General features: G+C 44.0%; 1 protein-coding gene across 1 annotated transcript in view; it reads right to left on the bottom strand.

The window, feature by feature from the left end:
* The window catches only part of SCAPER (S-phase cyclin A associated protein in the ER), a gene marked incomplete in the record, with an annotated part of 4,815,867 nt that overhangs the window by 2,675,839 nt on the left and 2,122,398 nt on the right, over positions 1-17,630 (bottom strand). Inside the window, 1 exon segment of the mRNA XM_044077465.1 lies at positions 15,637-15,718. Within this exon segment, the coding sequence (XP_043933400.1) occupies positions 15,637-15,718 (82 nt within the window).

Raw genomic sequence — 17,630 nt, 5'->3', positions numbered from 1 at the left:
GAAGGGAGAAACCAAGCTGCCTGGGCCAAAAAGGAGACACCACAATGGCTTCTGAAGAGTCCTTCTGAATCTTTAGAATTACCATGAATATCAGTGGAAAGGGTGGAAATACCCTCTCATTCAATTTCCACTCTTGAGGGTCTGATCTGGTCCTGCTCAGCTTCTCTACCACAATATTGTGCTCTGACCAAATGCAAAATGCTTGAAGGGTTAAGAAAAGCTGTGGAACTACAAGCTGTTGTAGCCAGACTGCACAGAGGATAAGACCTGGTGCTCCCTTGTTTAAGTTCTACATCATTGAGGTGTTGTCTATAATCACCTGAAGAGGTTCCTGGGCCACAATAGACACCTCTTTGGAGACTTGAATTAAGAGCAGTTCCTTTTTAACAAAGCCTAAAACTGGAATCTGAAATTCCAGAAGATGAAGATATTGATGCCATGGATTTTTTACAATCCACTGAATTTTCCTGATGTGTAACTTTGAAAGAGGAACCATAGAAGCCATGAACCCTAGAATCCCAAGATATTCTCTTGCAGAGGTGCAAGACTGACTGGAAAACTCAGGAAACCTTTCACATATAAATCCACTTTTTCCTGTGTAAATAAGCCTTTGCTGAGAAGTGCCTAAAAGCAGTCCAGAAGCACACTCCAGTGTGGCAGAATCAAGAAGGATTTTTACACAAGTATTTGGAACTCCAGACTGGTAAGAAGAGAAAAAACCCACGTAGAAGGCTCTTGACAGCTGGTAAAAAAATCTCTGCAAAGATAAGTCGTCAAAATAAGGAAAAATGCGAATACCATGCAGACTGCAGTGAGCCATCACTGGAGCGAGAAACTTATTAAATCCAAAGGGTAAGGCAGAGAACTGATAATGTGACCCAGACACAGAAAATCAGAGAAGTTTATTGAAGCCTGTGGCAATGGGAATGTGTTAAGCATCCTTTAGAGCTAGTGTTACAAAGGACGAATGATGGGTAATAGACTCTGAAGGGTCAACATTTTGAACTTTGGTGCTTTCACATACAGATCGAGAAATGAAAAATCTAGAACTGAACTACAAGAAAGCTTGCTCTTTAGAACAAAAAGCATTCTGGTATAAAAGCCTTTGCTCTAAACGCACTGGTTCAATGACTCCTAAGGTAACAGTAAGTGTTGAATAACCTGGGGGAAAAAAAACTCTGCTTTGTTTGGGAGGGGAATTCCCCAGAAAGGAGGCATTTTGTGTAGTGCCAACTGTAACCCTCATTAACCACTTTTAACACCTAAGAGTCTGCTACAATCTGTTCCCCTCCTGCCATCTCTTTTTTGCTACCTGATTGGCAGAGACTGCTTGTTTCACTTCTTCAAAGAAGTAGAGGGTTTGGGAGATTTGCAAAGGGAGATTTTAAAAAATATTAAACTCCCTAAATTTATTTCCCTCCATCACCAAATTGTTTGAGGGCCTGAATAGCAGACTAGAAAAACAAAACCTCCTTATCTAAAGCAGAATTCGAAATTTTAGACTGTATCATCAGCAAACGTTTGGTTATGTACACAAGCATAATTCCTCAAAACTATAGCAGTAGCATTGGCCGTACATACAGTATCTGCACAATTATACACACTCTTCAAAACATGTTTAGACACCTAGAAAAGATTAGGAACAGGATTCAGAAAGAAGCTACCCCCTGCAGGAAATGTGGCAGAGTATTCCCTCAACCTGTCTGCACAAAATAGAATAAATTTCCATGTATGTGCCAGGAGGACAAGAATTCTAGAAGCTAAAGTGGAAGAAGAGAAAATTATCTTACCAAATCTGTTCAATACCTTGCCTTCTTTCTCCACAGCTGAGGGGTTAGTACTGACCAACAGTACATTTTAAGTTTGCGAAGAGGCAGAAATAGAAGTTGGGTCTTTTCTAAGAAGTAAAAACAGACTTCATAAAGTACCTCAAACTAAATGTATTTGCTTTTTTGGTGACTGAAGTCTGACATTCTGACATTCAGGATAACTTACAGGCAGCATCAAACACATCATCCAAGGCTGGCAAAATAGAAGGGATGGATGTAGAATGAAGTATATCCACAGGTAACATATCATATCTCCCCTATTCAGGAGGAACAGAAAAACACCTCATTCATCCTGCAAATAGTTTGAGAAAAGGAAAATTCTTCCGAAGGAGGTGGTGAGGACCAAGCTTCCACAAAATCAGAGTGCTGGACTTGGGAATCTGCAGAAGAAACCTTGCCTCTATGTCAGGATACTCTGACAAATTTTTCTCAAGAATTTCTTTACTGATATTGCCCTCATGTAAGGATTTCTGATCAAGAGGATTTACAACCTGTAATAACTTGCTGGCTAAAGTTAGAACATTTTTATGAACTGACACTAAACCTTTAGATGAAAAAATGTTTAAAAAAAGAAGTTATGTACTCACCATAACGTTCCATGTTTGTAGTCCATCTCGCCCTTCATTCTTACATATGGGTTCAGAGCCGACGCAGCTGATTACAAAGCTCAAAGTCTCTTAGTTGGCTCATGGCAAGGTAGGTATCCCACAGTGCACTAGTAAGAATCCCCAGATCTTGTTTGCTGCTGACTATAAAAGTGATAGAAAGGTTATCCACAAGGAACAACAAAGATGAAAGGTCCCCACCCTATCAAAGGCAATACTATCCTGTATCCAAATCCTCCAAGGATACATGGACAGGGGTAGGTGGGTGGGTTCATAAGAATGAAGGGCAAGATGGACTACAAACATGGAACGTTATGGTGAGTACATAACTTCTTTATGTTCTGTATTCCTATCTCGCCTTCATTCTTACATATGGAACAGCGTCCCTAGCACCATTTTCTCGGGTGGCTTACGGGAATATACTCCTAAGAACCGTGGAAACAAAGGAGGCTCTACCCCCTAGAGGTAAAATCCAATTTGAAATGAGTAATAAAGGTATGAGGGGTAGCCCAAGTTGCTGCTACACAAACACTGTAAATTTGAACTCTGGCTTGAAAGGCACAGATGTAGATAGGGATCTTGTGGAATGAGCCTTAATTTTAAACGGAAGGTTCTTTCCACTGGAAGAGTAGATAAAAGAGATACAGTTGGAAATCCAATTAGACAGAGTTACTTTAGAGACTGTCAAACCTATCCTGGTTTCAGAAAAGGATACAAACAATTGGTCTGATTTTCTAAGTTCCTTAGTTCTATGTAGGTGGAACCGTAACTGTCTGTGATCATCAAGTTGATGAAATTTATCTTCTGCACTGTTTGAATGATTAGGAAAAAATACAGGAAGTTCAATAGTTTGGTTCAAATTAGACATGAGAGCAAACTTTGGGGATGAAGGAAGGGTTTGTACGAAGGATAACTGTCTCTATGAAAAAATAAAGTAAGGAGGTTTGACTGACAGTGCTTGCAACTCTGAGACCCTTCTAGCGGATGTAATAGCTACTAGAAAAATGGTCTTCCAAGACAGAAAAGTACAGTTTTGTACCTACCATAAATGTAGATGTTCGAGTGTTCACACTGCTGCAGTCATCACGCTTGGGTTATCCTGCCGTCAGGTGGTTCCGCAGTCGGCCAGAGTTCCAAAGTCTTGGTCCGGCGTCAGTTGCTGTCGCTTCTTCCCTGACGTCAGTGCACCAGGGGTATATAAGAGGCATTCGACGCCATTTTCTTCAGTTTTTCTTGCCCCAGATGTCAGGTGCCCCAAGTAGGTAGGCAATACATATTGCTAATAAAACATATAAAAGGAATAAAAGGAAGACCTTCAGTCACAAGCAAATACACCACAAAGGTTTACAGGATAGAAAGGTATAGAAAAGTTCAGCTAGGTCAGAGGGGATGGAGGGAGCGTAACCTGGACTGCAGCAGTGTGAACACTCGAACATCTACATTTAAGGTAAGTACAAAACTGTACTATGTTCATCGTGTTACACTGCTGCAGTCATCACACTTGGGTTGAATCCCAAAGCTAAGGATGGGCGGTGGAACTAAACAGGGTTTGAAGAAGGTAGTAGGCCCTGCAGAACTGCAGTGGCAAAGCCAGCTCTGGTTTTAGAGTATAGAGGTAAGTGATGGTGCTTGGTGAAGGTGTGCACTGAACTCCAAGTTGCAGCCTCCAAAATATCCTTGGTTGGTACCCCTCTGAGGAAGGCTGTTGATGTTGCTGTAGCCCTGGTGGAATGGGACCTAATGTTACCAGGTACAGGTTTCCCATGGTGTGTGTAGCAGAAACGGATACAATGTCCTATCCATTTTGAAATGGTCTGTTTTGAGATAGCCTTTCCTTGTGATCCAGCAGCATAGGATACAAAGAGCTGGTCAGATTTTCTGAAAGCCTTAGTTTTATCCAAGTAGTAACGTAATTGCCTGTAAATGTCCAAAGAGTGTAGGTGCCTTTCCCCTTTGTTCTGGGGGTTTGGATAAAAGGTGGGCAAATGAATGGTTTGGTTTAGGGCCACACTGGACACCACCTTTTGCATAAAGGAAGGGTTAGTTCGTAAAGCGACTCTGTCTTGATGAAAAATGATGAAAGGCTCCACTGCCATTAGGGCCTGTAGCTCTGAGACTCTTCGTGCTGAAGTTATTGCTAGCAGTGGGGCAGTTTTCCGTGATAGAAACTGTAAATCAGCTGTAAAAGCTGGTTCAAACGGCGGTAGTGTAAGTTTTTCCAAAACAAGTTGAGATCCCAAGTTGGTGTTGGTGCTCTCCAGGGCTGTCTTATGTTCTTAGCCCCGCTGAGGCACTGTCTTAGTAATGGATGTGAAAATATAGGAGGATCCGTGTTGTATTGAGCTGAAATAGCTGAGGCGTGGATCTTAATAGATGAAAAGGAAAGTCCTTTGTGCAACATCTCAGTTAAATATTGTAGAATCTGAGGAATATTTGGGACAAGGGGATTTTGGCCTTTAGCCTGGTTCCAGGCGCAGAATCTTTTCCATTTGTCTGAATAGGCTTTCCTGGTGCTGGGCCTCCTGGCCTCCAGAATGACATCCATAACAGCTTTAGAGAGAAGTGTTGACTGGTTGTTTAGGTAATTTGCCATGCAGCCAGATTTAAAGTCTTGAGCTGGCTGTGTAGAATCTGATTGTTTTGCTGAGTGAGCAGGTGAGGAATTTGAGGTAAAATCCATGGTGGGCCTTCAGCCATGTTCCTTAGTATTGGATACCAGTGTTGGCGTGGCCAGTCTGGAGCAATGAGTATCATTTGTGGCCTCTCTAATCTGGCTTTCAGCGCACCTTTGCCAGAAGAGGCAGTGGAGGAAAGGCATACACTGTTAATGTTTTCCAACTGAATGAGAGGGCGTCCACCTTCCAAGCTAGTGTGTGGTATGTCCTTGTGCAAAATTTCTGTAGTTGGTAGTTTTGGGGGGAGGCAAACAGATCTATGTCTGGGTTCCCCCATTTTTGAGTTATCATTACGAATACTTGTGGATCTAGTTTCCACTCGTGAGGATCTATGATGTTTCTGCTTAGATCGTCTGCCAATGTGTTTTTCTTTCCTGGCAGGAATTGTGCTTGTAGTTGAACTTGGTAGGTCAGTGCTGTATTCCACAAGGTCATTGCTTGCCTGCATAGGGGGTAGGAATGTGTGCCCCCTTGCTTGTTTATGTACCACATCACTGTGGTGTTGTCCGTCTTTATTAGGAGTTGTCCTGGATGTAGGAGGTCCGTGAAAGCTGTTAGGGCATTTTGTACAGCTAGCATCTCTTTTTGATTGATATGTAGATGCCTTTGATCTGCAGACCATTTGCCCTGAATACACTGTTCTGCCATGTGTGCTCCCCAGGCATAATCCGATGCATCTGTTGTTATAGTTTGCCTGGTTGTGGGTAAGATAAAAGGCTGACCCTTGTTGAGGTGACATGCCTGAGTCCACCACAGAAACTCCTGTTGAAGGCAGGGAATGAGTGGTATTATTGTTTCCAAGCTGTGGCTGTGCTGAGTCCATACGCTTTTCAGGTACCATTGTAATTTCCTCATATGCAGTTTTGCATATGGTATTAGTAGTATGCAAGATGCCATGAATCCCAAGGCCTGCAGAATTTTTCTTGCAGGGAGTTGGGTCTTTGCCATCATTTTGAAGTATTGAGTCAGTTGTTCTTGCTTGTCTGGTGTGAGATAAGCCATCTGGGCTGTTGTATTTAAGCTGGCACCCAGGAATATTATGTCTTGTGAGGGCACTAGTTTTTACTTCTTTTCGTTTACTGTGTACCCTAGGCAACTTAATAGGTTTTTGACAAATGCCAGATGCTTTAAAAGAATGTCCTTGCTTTCTGCTTGAATAAGGCATTCGTCCGGGTATGGATATATTTGAATTCCTTTGTCTGCAGTATGCAATTATTGGTGCCAGGCATTTTGTGAAGACCCTGGGCGCAGTAGATAAGCCAAAGGGCAGTGCAGAGAATTGGTAATGGGTTGAACCTGCTATAAATCGGAGGTATCTTCTGCAATTTTGTCTGATAGGGACATGCAGGTATGCCTCCTTGAGATCCAACGTTACTAGCCAAGCCTTCTTGCCCAGAATGGGAAGAAGTTGCTGTAGTGTTAGCATCTTGAATTTGGGTACTTCCAGATATGTGTTTAGAATTGAAAGGTCCAGAATGGGTCTCCAGACTTTGTCCTTTCGGGGAAGTAGAAAGAGTCTTGAGTAAAATTCTTGTCCTTGCTCCTGTGTAGGAACCTGTTGAATGGCTCTCATGTCTATGAGAGCTGTAATTTGTTTTTGAGCCTCTGCCCATTGATTTGGTGGCAGGTTTGGCATTCCTTTTATCCTTGGTAAAGTGTGAAAGTGGAATCTGTATCCAATTGTCTGCAAAAAGTGCTAGTTTTCCTCCCAAGGGAGCTGCCAAGAGGGATTTGCTTGGCAGTCTGAGGGGTAAGTCATTGTGTTTGTCTTCTGATAGTTTGAGACCTGTCTTCTCCTCTTTTCTGGGTTGTGGCACCCCATTGTCGAGGCTTGTAACAGCCTTGTGACTGACCTCTGCCCCTTGGGCGTCTGTATTTGCCCCTCTGTGGTCTGTCAGAAGCTGGAAAGGACCAGTTTTTGGTTGGCCAATTTCTGCTGAAACGAGGGGGCTGAACCTGTAAAAAATCCTTGACCGTCTGCATAGATTTTGCCTTATCCTCCATTTTCTTTAAAACCTCTTCTGCTTTTACACAAAATAAAACATCCTGCTGTAAAGGTGCATCCAATAACTTTGCTTTAACATGATCAGGTAAAGTTTGTTCTCTTAACCAAGCATGCCTACGTATGACAGACCCTGTCACTGCTGCTCTACAAGAAGCTTCCAATGAATCAAATCCACATTGCAAAGTATGTTTTCCCACTTGTTCAGCTGCATGCAACAAATCTTGCATTTCCTTGAAATCAGGCTGCTCTGTATGTGTGATAATTTTTTGTTTTAATTGAGACATCAAATATTGTTGATATTTCAGCATGTGAAACTGGCAATTTAAGGCCCTCATAGCTAGAGTAGCTGAGGTATATACTTTCTTTCCCCATCTGTCCAGTGCTCTAGAATCCCTTTCAGAAGGTACAGGATTTTTAGCAATAGAGGCCTTAACCCCTTTGGGACCCTGGGAAATGGTTTCTGGGTCAGCAACAGGGCTTTTATATAGGAATTTGTGAGAGTCAGGGACTCTGTAGTATCTGTCTGGTTTGGCTGGTGCAGGAGGTAGTGAATCTGGGTAAGGCTAGATTCTGAATAATCATCATCCACAATGTCTAACACGGGTGGAATAGCAAGTGGTCTGTGCTGGGGTAGTAAAAGGAACTCTCGGAGCCTTTTCTTAGAATCAGAGTAATCCTGGCCTTCCCAGTGGAAATGTTCCCTCATGGCATGTAAAGTTTCCCCAAAAGAGTAGTCTTCTGGGGGAGATGCTGAAGGAATGGACTCTTCAGCATCAGAGTCTTCATAAGGGGGAAAAGAGTATTCCTGTTCCTCAGAAGAATCTGAGGAAATTGAAACCTGGTCAGAGGAAGCGTAGTCCTCCTCCTGTCTAGGCCTTTTATCAGGAGGGGGATGGGAACCACTGATTAGGGTAATTAAGTCTTCAGCCATTTAAGCATCTGTTTCTTAGGCATGGGGCCTTGTACTGCTGTACAGTCTTCTTTGCTTTTAAAGGAGTTTTCAGCTTTGCATAGGATTTAATAGTGAGTGTAGTCGGTCTGAAGACACCTTCTGCAACTAAAGGCGTTTCAACTGCACCGGAATCTCCTTCAGCCATGGAGTCGGAAGGGCCTACAGATAAAGGTTGTGGAGGCATTAGGAATCGGATGCCGCTAGGGGTTCTAAATCAGCGGTCGTCAGGAGCTGCGTAGGTGCCTCACTGAAAACCGGAGAACTGGCGACTGGCCTAGCAGAGGCCTCGGAGTCTGGTTTGGGTCTTGGCTGCCTGTCCTTATCTTTGCGTTTTTTATGCATTCCGGTCGTCGGTTGCTCCGACGGCATGGTATAATTAAATTTCCTACCAAAATAATGTTGGGCGAAATCAAACCAACGTTTAATAGTTCGTTTGTTAAACCTAGCACAAAACAGACAACCTGTGACGTCGTGGTCTGTGCCTAGGCAAGGAATACAATAAGAATGAAAGTCCTTATGAGGTATTAGCTTCCCACAAGAAATGCAATTGTTAACTTTTTCTGACATCGGACGGAGGCAAAAAAAGGTTCCCCAACGGGGTACTTAGCTTTATTGAAGACTTCGGTCTGAAATTCGATTTGAAAATCTCAGGAGTCGGCCGACCGGCACTTGCGAACTGCTTCTGCTTCGAGCACCGCGCGGCAAGAAAGACTGGAGAAAATGGCGTTGGATGCCATACCCCTGGCGCACTGATGTCAGGGAAGAAGCGACAGCAACTGACGCCAGACCAAGACTTTGGAACTCTGGCCGACTGCGGGACCGCCTGACGGCAGGATAACCCAAGTGTGATGACTGCAGCAGTGTAACACGATGAACATTTTCAGTTCACATGAATGCGTGGGTTCAAAAGGTGGGGAAGTAAGTTTGGACAGAACGAAATTTAGATCCCAAGGAGATACAGGTTCCTGAAAGGGAAGTCTCAGCAAGGTAGTGCCTTTAAGTAAAGTTTTACACAATCTGTGAGCCATCAGATTAGGCTCATGTTGTCCCAAACGAAAATTGGATATCGTTGCCAGCTGAACTTTAATTGTAGCAGCAGCTGATCCCTGATGGAAAAGTTCAGTTAGGCATTCTGACACCAAGGGGATGGATGCTGTGTAAGGATCTACATTTTTCTCTCTTGCCCAGATAGAAAATCTTCTCCATTTGCTAGCGTATAATTTCCTCGTGGAAGGTTTGTGGGAAGACGTGAGGATATGGGTCACTGCAGGTGAAAAATCATGAAGCTTGACTAGGGATGGAAGTGGAGCAGCCACGCTGTCAAGTTGAGGGTGTGGAGGCAGGGGTGAGGGGAACCTGACGTGTGTCAAGAGATCTGGAACTGGGTCCAGAGTCCATGGATCATCTAAGAGATGAGGCCCGAGAAAGGGGAACCAAAACTGATGAGGCCAGTAAGGAGTGATCAGAATCATTTTGCTTACCAAGGACCTTGCTTTCTGGATCACTTTCAATATGAGCAGAAAGGAGGGAAATGCATAAAGAAGTCCCGGAGGCCAATTGTGAATATGTGTATCTCGTGGTGACTCCACCGGAGGTTGAATAAGGGAGAAGTAGCTGCTACATTTGGCGTTGACTGGACTGGCAAACAGATCACAGCAAGGCTGCCCCCATTTGCGGAAAATCTGTTCTGCTAATTTCTGATTCAGGGACCACTCGTGCGGCATCAAGATTGCTCTGCTGATCTTGTCGGCTCTCATATTGGTTGTCTCCGGGATAAGCGTTGCTACTAGAAAGGGCTGGGAGGATATCGCTCACTGCCAAATACGAAGAGCCTCTTGACATAGGGGGAAAGATCTGGTTCCTCCTTGCTTGTTTAGATACAATACCACTGACATATTGTCCGATTGGATTGCTATCGTCCCTAGAGGAAGAAAGTCGTGAAGTGCTTGCAACGCTAGTAGCACTGCTCTCATCTCTAGGACACTGATATGCAAGTGAGCCTTGTGATCTTGCCATGTGCCTGGGACAGCCCTGCCTAGATAATGCCCCCACCCCACCCTATCTGGGAGGTATCCGTGGTCACAGTAGCAATGGACTGGCAAGGAAAAAAGGGTGGTCCTGTCGTCAGTTGATCGGGCTGAATCCACCAGCGAAGGTCCTTTTTGCAAGATTCCGTTATGTGAATATGATGAGAGAGATGGAGTTGTTGAAGACCACTGGGAAAAAAGTAGCCACTGAAGAATTTGCATATGCAATCTGGCTAGTGGAACTAGAGTTATAGTAGAAGCCATGGTCCCTAAAAGTTTCAGCACTGTCTTGGCCTTGACTTTTTGTTGAGATAGTAAGCTGTATATCTGTTGTCTGAGATTTTGAATTCTGTCTGCAGGAGGACAAGCCATCATGGCGACTGTGTATTTCTGCGCCTATAAAAGTCACAAAGTGAGAGGGCGACAAGGCAGACTTTTCCCAATTTATCGTAATTTCAAGCTGGGTACAGGGCTGGATGGTTGAATCCCTGGCTTGTAGGTGTAGGTGCCTGGTGGTGGCGGTCAGGAGCCAGTCGTCCAGGTACGGAAACACTTGGAATCCACGACGTCTCAAGTGAGCTGTCACTACTGCCATACATTTGGTGAACACCCTGGGGGCTGTGGTGAGACCAAAGGGCAGAGCATGAAATTGGTAATGACTGGCTCCCAGCCAGAAGAATAGATGACTCCTCAATGCTCTGTCCATTTTGATGTGGTAGTACGCATCTTGGAGGTCTATGGAGCACATCCAATTGTCTTTCTCTAATAGAGAGAGTATAGACTGCAGAGTTACCATTTGGAACTTGGACTTCTTTACTGATTTGTTTAGTTTGCTGAGGTCCAAAATGGGCCTCCAGTCCCCTGTTCGTTTTGGTACTAAAAAGTATCTGGAGTAAGTTCTGAATCCTACTTGGTCTGCGAGAACAGTTTGGATGACTCTCTTTGAAAACAAGTTTTGAATTTCTATGGTTGTTTGATCCCTGTGATTGGGTGGAACATCTGGGTTCTTCTTGGGGGTGTGGGGTGGAAGAAAGAAGGGTATGGAGTATCCTCTGGTGATTACTCTTTGCACCCACTTGTCTTGGATGATGTTGAGCCAGGCTTCTGGATACAAAGATAAGTGAACCCCGGCTGGCTCCAGAGAAGCGTAGCTGGGCCCCACATCAGAAGCGCTGATAGGGCCAGCTACAAAAGGGATTGCGGCCACCCTGGTTTTGCGGACCCCCCCCCCGCCTCTAGGGTGATGTCTACCATTAGCTCCTCCTCCCCTGCCTCTGAAGGAGGAATCACCCTGTGCATTCAGGAAAAATCTCTGGGATTTCTTGTACCACATTTTCACACCTCTCTGACCCTTGGGGTATGGTCTAGAAGGGACGGTAAAACATACTCCCACGGCACAGAGTGTTTTCCCTGCCTGTTCGCACCTGGTGAGTGTACTTTTCCCTTTGGTCCAAACAAAGAGGAACCAGATTTGAAGGGCTCCAAAAAACTACATAAGCGCATCCAGGAGTGTCTCCTAAGGGAAACCCCTGAACCCGGCTGCCCTAATCGCTCCATCTGCTGCATAGGAGATCAGCCTCATGGAGGAGTTAACAATGGAGTTTAAGGTGGACAACTGAGCAGTAACTCTCTCGGGGACTCCTTCAGTTGATGTATCTTGGAGAGTATCTCCTAGATCCTTTAGGAGATCTCTTTGAAGCCTAGTAAAATGTGTGAGGTAATTCAGTGATCTGAGAGTAAAAGCCGCTGAACAGAAGATACGCTTCCCATATCTATCCATCATTTGAGACTCCTTGTTCGGTGGATGGAGAGATGTAGAAGTCTCTGCTCGTTCCTTCTTTGTGGCTGCCGCCACCACCATGGCATCTACAGGCACACCTTTGATCAAGAACTCTTTCTCTTTGGGGGCTGAGAAAAATTTGTTGTGTCTTCTGGGGACTGGTTCCACGGCATCAGGAGTTTCCCACACCTTTCGACTAACTAGGTCCAAAAGCTCACCAAAAGGTGGAGACACCCAAAGGTCTGAAGGTTGAGAGACAAAAGCCTTCAGGTACACTGACTCCTCATCAGAAGGGGTGAGAGTGGGCCAGCCGCGCCTCTGCTTTAGGATCTCTACAAAGGAGACATCATCAGAGGATGACCTAGGGGACGCTTCTGACTCCTCGAGGTCAGTGTCCGAGGTGATGGACTCATCCGGGGAGTCTACATGCTTCCTCTTGCATGTTCTCTTCCGAGAGGGCTCCTTAGAAGGGTATTCTGGGGAGGTCTTGGATGACTGGGGGCCACCCAACGGGGGCTCCTGAGGCTGTGGGTCTCTGCTGTCGAGAGAGAGATGGTGCTGAGACAGAGGTCAGTGCTTGAGGGGAAAGAGTATCGGTACCCTTGTGCAGAATTGACGACCAAGACAGCACGTTCCTCATCATCTCGAATGCAGATCTCTCCGGCTCCAAGGACATCCCCAGTTCCAAGGAAACGGAGGTAGCCCTTGGCCCCAAAGCGATCAGCTCCGCGATGGATGTAGGGTCCAAGCTCATCCTAGCCGATGCACGAAGAGGTAGGCTTGGCACCAAGGAGGTTCGGGGTCAAGCGCCCCTGTGGGGGCCGAATGGTGAGCTTCGGCTCCTAGACACCAAGGACGGCACCGAAGGTGTCGGAGTGGAACTCGGCTCCAAGACAGCCACAAGGGGTGCTGGAACCAAGGGTTCCACAACAAGTGGCACCAAAATCTCTGGCTCCGAAGGACCAACACGGCTCGGAGGAGGAACAGCAACAGGGAGAATGGTCTTAGACGGCTCCGGAACCAAATGGGTCAGAGCCAGCAACAATTTTGGTAAAGCAGACGACTTCAAAAGTCTAAGCACTACTCTCTCTCTACATCCTCTTCCAAAAGGCTCTTGGAGGATCTGGATGACAGGGTAGGTGACCTAGATCTCTGTAATATGGGAGATCGCAAAGTTGGGGAGACTGGCAATACCTCTCCAGACCAGCTCCGATGCAATTTCTCAGTAGTCGGCTCCGAAAGACTTGGGGCCGACACTGCAGTGTCAACATCGATAATCTTGACTGGCTCTGAGGACAGTGGAGTTGAAGAGGTAGAAGGCTTATCCAATTTTAATGTTTTCTGAGGAGGTCCAGACAAAATAGTCGGTGCAGGAGAAAGTCTCTTTGCCAACTTGACCTGCTCTTTCTTTGATGAGGGAGACTTGGAGGATGATGAAGAGCTGGCTAAATCCTCCTCGAAGGAAGGCTTAAAGAGACCTTTCAGTATTAATTTGTTCTTCCTTTCCTGGAGAACTCTGGTGCTGAAGGTGTGACAAAGAACAAGTTTCCTGGAGATGGATGGCTCCGAGGCAGTAAACACAATTGCTATGCCCCATCAGTAATTGACATTTTTTGGGAGCACTTAAGGCACTTTTTAAAACCCGAAGGTTTATGATCTTTGGACTCCTTCGACATGCTTAGTACAAACAGAACTTCTATAAGACAGAAGAGAGGACAAGTTCCTCTAACTTAAACAGGCCTCGTCCTGTAAGAAAACAACACATGAAACACACAACCAAGGACTAGGTCCTCTAACTTAAACATGCCTAGCCCCGCTAATATAACTCACACACAGGTGAGCAAACAACAGAGGACTAGGTCCTCCAACTTAAACGGGCCTAGCCCTGTTGTGGAAAAAACACCAGAAAAGTTAAATAGAGGACTATGTCCTCTAACTTAAATGGATCTAGCTACTAGGAAACAGGAAAGAATCTAAGTCAGAAAAATACCACAAATCGTAAATTTTAAACAGCAGGCAAAAAAACTAGCCAATAATAGTAAATGACACTGCACACAATATACTATTCTATTGAAAAACTAGAAAAAAACAAGGTCCTAACACAAACGGGGACCTACGCTAATAAGAAACTATGTCAAAAACTAGCACACAGAAAGGATACCACTCAGAGAACAAAAACGGGTCTAGAATGGCGAACAAGCTCTCAGCAATAACTACAAAAAAAAAAAAAATAGGAAAAACACACTACTATCACTACCTATGAAACTATTACTACAACTATGTAAACTAAGCTATCTTATAAGCAGAAATATCAATCAGAACTATAATAGTAATGAAAAATATGAAATTTAGCCACGGCCAAGCAAGAAGCACTTCTGAACTCGTAGACGTGGCAAACGAGATCTGGGGATTCTTACTAGTGCACTATGGGATACCAACCTTGCCACGAGCCAACTAAGAGAATTTGAGCTTTGTAATTGGCTGAGTCGGAGCAGAGGATTAGCTCCGAACCCATATGTAAGAATGAAGGCGAGATAGGACTACAGAACATCTTTTGTTTTCTCTTTGCAGGTAACACTCTGAAGGAAGACAGACTAGATGATGTGACTTCAGTCCCATTAAGAGGTCTCTTTCCCCAGCTACCAGGAGAAGCACTCCCAGTGTGTCTTCCAGACCCAAGGATGAGTTTTCCCATGCCCATATTAGACAATGGAACAGTCAAAGAGGACATAGTTGAACTTCCAGTACATGGTGCTGAAAGGAGTACACCAGAAGAAGCAAGTGAGTGGTCAGAGAAACGACAGTTGGCCATTACAGGTTCACTCACTAATGGCTGAAGCACTGTCTTAGCCAGCAGTGGTGGCAAGAGATCTTGTTGTGTTGTTTCTTCTTTTTAGGTATGTGGAGAAGAACCATCAGGAAGAGAGTAAGTATCCATGCTGAAACAGAGGAAGGTCTCAAAAGCTAGTAACAGCTGCTAAAACAAGGTGGTCAGATGGCAAGTTGTGAGATAGTTCTTCACAAGCAGAACACAAACACACAAACTTACACTTCCCTACACAGTCCCTTTTCTGTAAAAGTATAAGCACAGAAATTTCTGTCAGAAATAAAGCATTTATCCTCAGGGCACCCTGGCAGAAAAATAACAGGTAAGTTGTCACAAAGCATACACACACAGTAAAATAAAATGCTTTCTGCATGTTCAAAACACCTCTTGATCCTTAAATTCTTATAAATACTTTAAAAGTTTACATAATCGGTACACATTTACCACAAAAAATAAGCCTTACATCAAAAACGGTGGTCCTTGACAGGAAACTTAGAATACTGAGAAAAATATACAGGGTTTCTTAATGAGGAATACTGCTTTCAGTCAACAAATAAACATAACAGTATTTTCTTAAAAAGGGTAACAAGTTCTGTGTGGAAGGGTTGCTAGGAATGAAGCTTGAAGGCTGACTGCTGCTCCTGTGAAGCCTCACAGCTACTTCCTGCTTCTTCTTGAGGCAGTAAGCAAGTACTGAAGACTTCTACACTACGACTGCTGATTTCCCTTCAAGGGACTGGTCAGTAAGCAGCCATATAGTCTAGGAGTTGCAGGGACCCAGAACTTTCTGAAGTCAGTCAATTGTTGTACCCTAGACAGGATACAAACCATATAACGAAAAGGTTACTGTAGCAGTGAGAGTGATGAGCACTGATACTTTCTTGTCTTGACTAATAAGAGTACCCAACAATGAGCATTTCTCTCTGTCTCCTTTACCTTTAACTGGATCTTCTTTTGCAATTCTTCCATGGCTTCCTGTTGTGCGGCAGTAAGGGCTGCCAGTCTTTCTTCTCGATCCCTGGTAAACAAAACACAGTCAAAGTCAATTTATTTTTCAAATGAAATTTGAATTTCTGTTGATACATTAGTGCTACAGAAAGACTGGATGATAATTTAAAATATCACCTGTCTTGTATATTGCTTAATAAGCACAGTCTACATGAAGAATATAGCACTTTCAGACATGCCTTATGTCCAAGTTTATTAAGTGTGCAACAATCTGGCATGCTCAGAAAAATACACACTGGATGTTGTACTGATTAACTCAAAGTGAATTCAGATACCACCCTTGGCAAAAGCCTTGTGTTTCTTACAAAGAATTAGGAATGTCAATAAAAAGCCTGCAAACTGGAAAGTGTTTCAGCTGAATTAACACCTACCATAAGCAGTTTTCTAAGAAATGCAGCACATGTGGCATGATGCTAAAGGCTCAGGTTACACATTTAGTTTTAAGACCAAAAGTACAGTTATTTAACTTGCACTTACCATAACAGTAGATCTTTGATGAAATTACTACTGCAGTAGCCTTAGTTATATGTGTTATATTCTGTGAAGGATATAAAAGCCGGCTAGTCTTCCATAGTCTTTGCCTCCCCTAAACCAATTGCCCAGGGTGCTGTCACTTGAGTTCCAAAGGGGAAAAACAGCGGCATGGGTGCAAAAAATCTTCAGGACTTTCTTGCCACACAAAAGGAAAGCACCTGCTGTCCTTAACTATGATAGTAGATTACCATAGCTTACCCAACCATGGGAAGGATGAAGCTTTATTGATCCAGGACCCTTGGAGAATGGTCCTAGCAAAGGAAAGAAGGAATCCAGTGTGCAGTGCCTTTTACAAGTATGTACTGTGGACTAAGTAGCTACCTCTAGATTGCTTCTAGAGCCACCCGTTTCCAATGTGCCATTAAAAAAAGACAAGGCTCTAATAGAGTTTGCGTTGACCTAGTCTAGAAATAGTTTGCCATAGTGGGAATAACAAAAAGCAATAGCAAAGGACAACCATCTGGAAGAAGTCTGTTTTGAACCAGTTTGCCCTTTCTTTATCCCATCATAGAAAACAAATGGCTTTTTGGGTTTCCTAAAGGACTTAGTTCTGTCAAGATGATACCAAAGTTGCCTGTGCATGTCAAGAGTATGAAGAATCCTCTCTCCCAGATTTTTTGTTATAGGGTAGAAAACAGGGAGACTGATGGTTTGATTCAAAGTAAACTGAAATAACTTTTGGCATGAATGAGGGATTTGTTCTTAAGGTAACCTTATCTCTATGGAAACTAAATATGGCCCCCCCCACCATGAGAGCTTGCAACCTGCATACTCATCTTGCAGATGTCAGAGCAATAAGTAACAAAGTCCTCCACATCATGAACCAAAATCAGCCTAATATGGTAGCTCAAAGTGATACAGAGTTGACCTTTCCAAAACAAAGTTAAGATCACAAGTAGGTGCCACCAGTTTCCTTGGTGGTTTAACGTGCAAAACCTGCTTTCAAAAATTGCTTGACCACAGAGTAAGAAGAAAGGGGAGGATCCATGGGCAGAACTAGTGAAATGGCCAACACATGAACCTTTAAAGGGGAACGGGAAAGGCCACAGGAGAGTAACTCACACAAATATTAAAGAATCAGTGACAAAGAATACCTGAATGGGCCCTGGTTGTTTGTATACTAGTAAGTTGTTAGCATGCCACCAACTAAAAAAAAGTTATGTCTTAACATAACGTTCCATCTGAGTTGTTGATCTTCCTCCAGTCATCACTGATGGGTTCGGTTCCGAGCCACCGCAACTGAGTTGGCCTTATACCAAGCTTGCGTGCACCAAAAACTCTCGAGCTAAGCTGCTACCCACAATGCCCTATACTCAGTTACCTCAGATCGAGTTTGCGTGCAACATATAGAAGAAGAAATAAGTCAGAGACCATCTCTGTGCAGAAAC

Source organism: Protopterus annectens, chromosome 7.part0 (genome assembly GCF_019279795.1).
Source record: "Protopterus annectens isolate FY-2018-M chromosome 7.part0, PAN1.0, whole genome shotgun sequence".
Lineage (NCBI taxonomy): Eukaryota > Metazoa > Chordata > Ceratodontiformes > Protopteridae > Protopterus > Protopterus annectens.
Note: the sequence above shows the minus strand (reverse complement) of the source record. Positions and strands in the feature narration are given on the sequence as shown.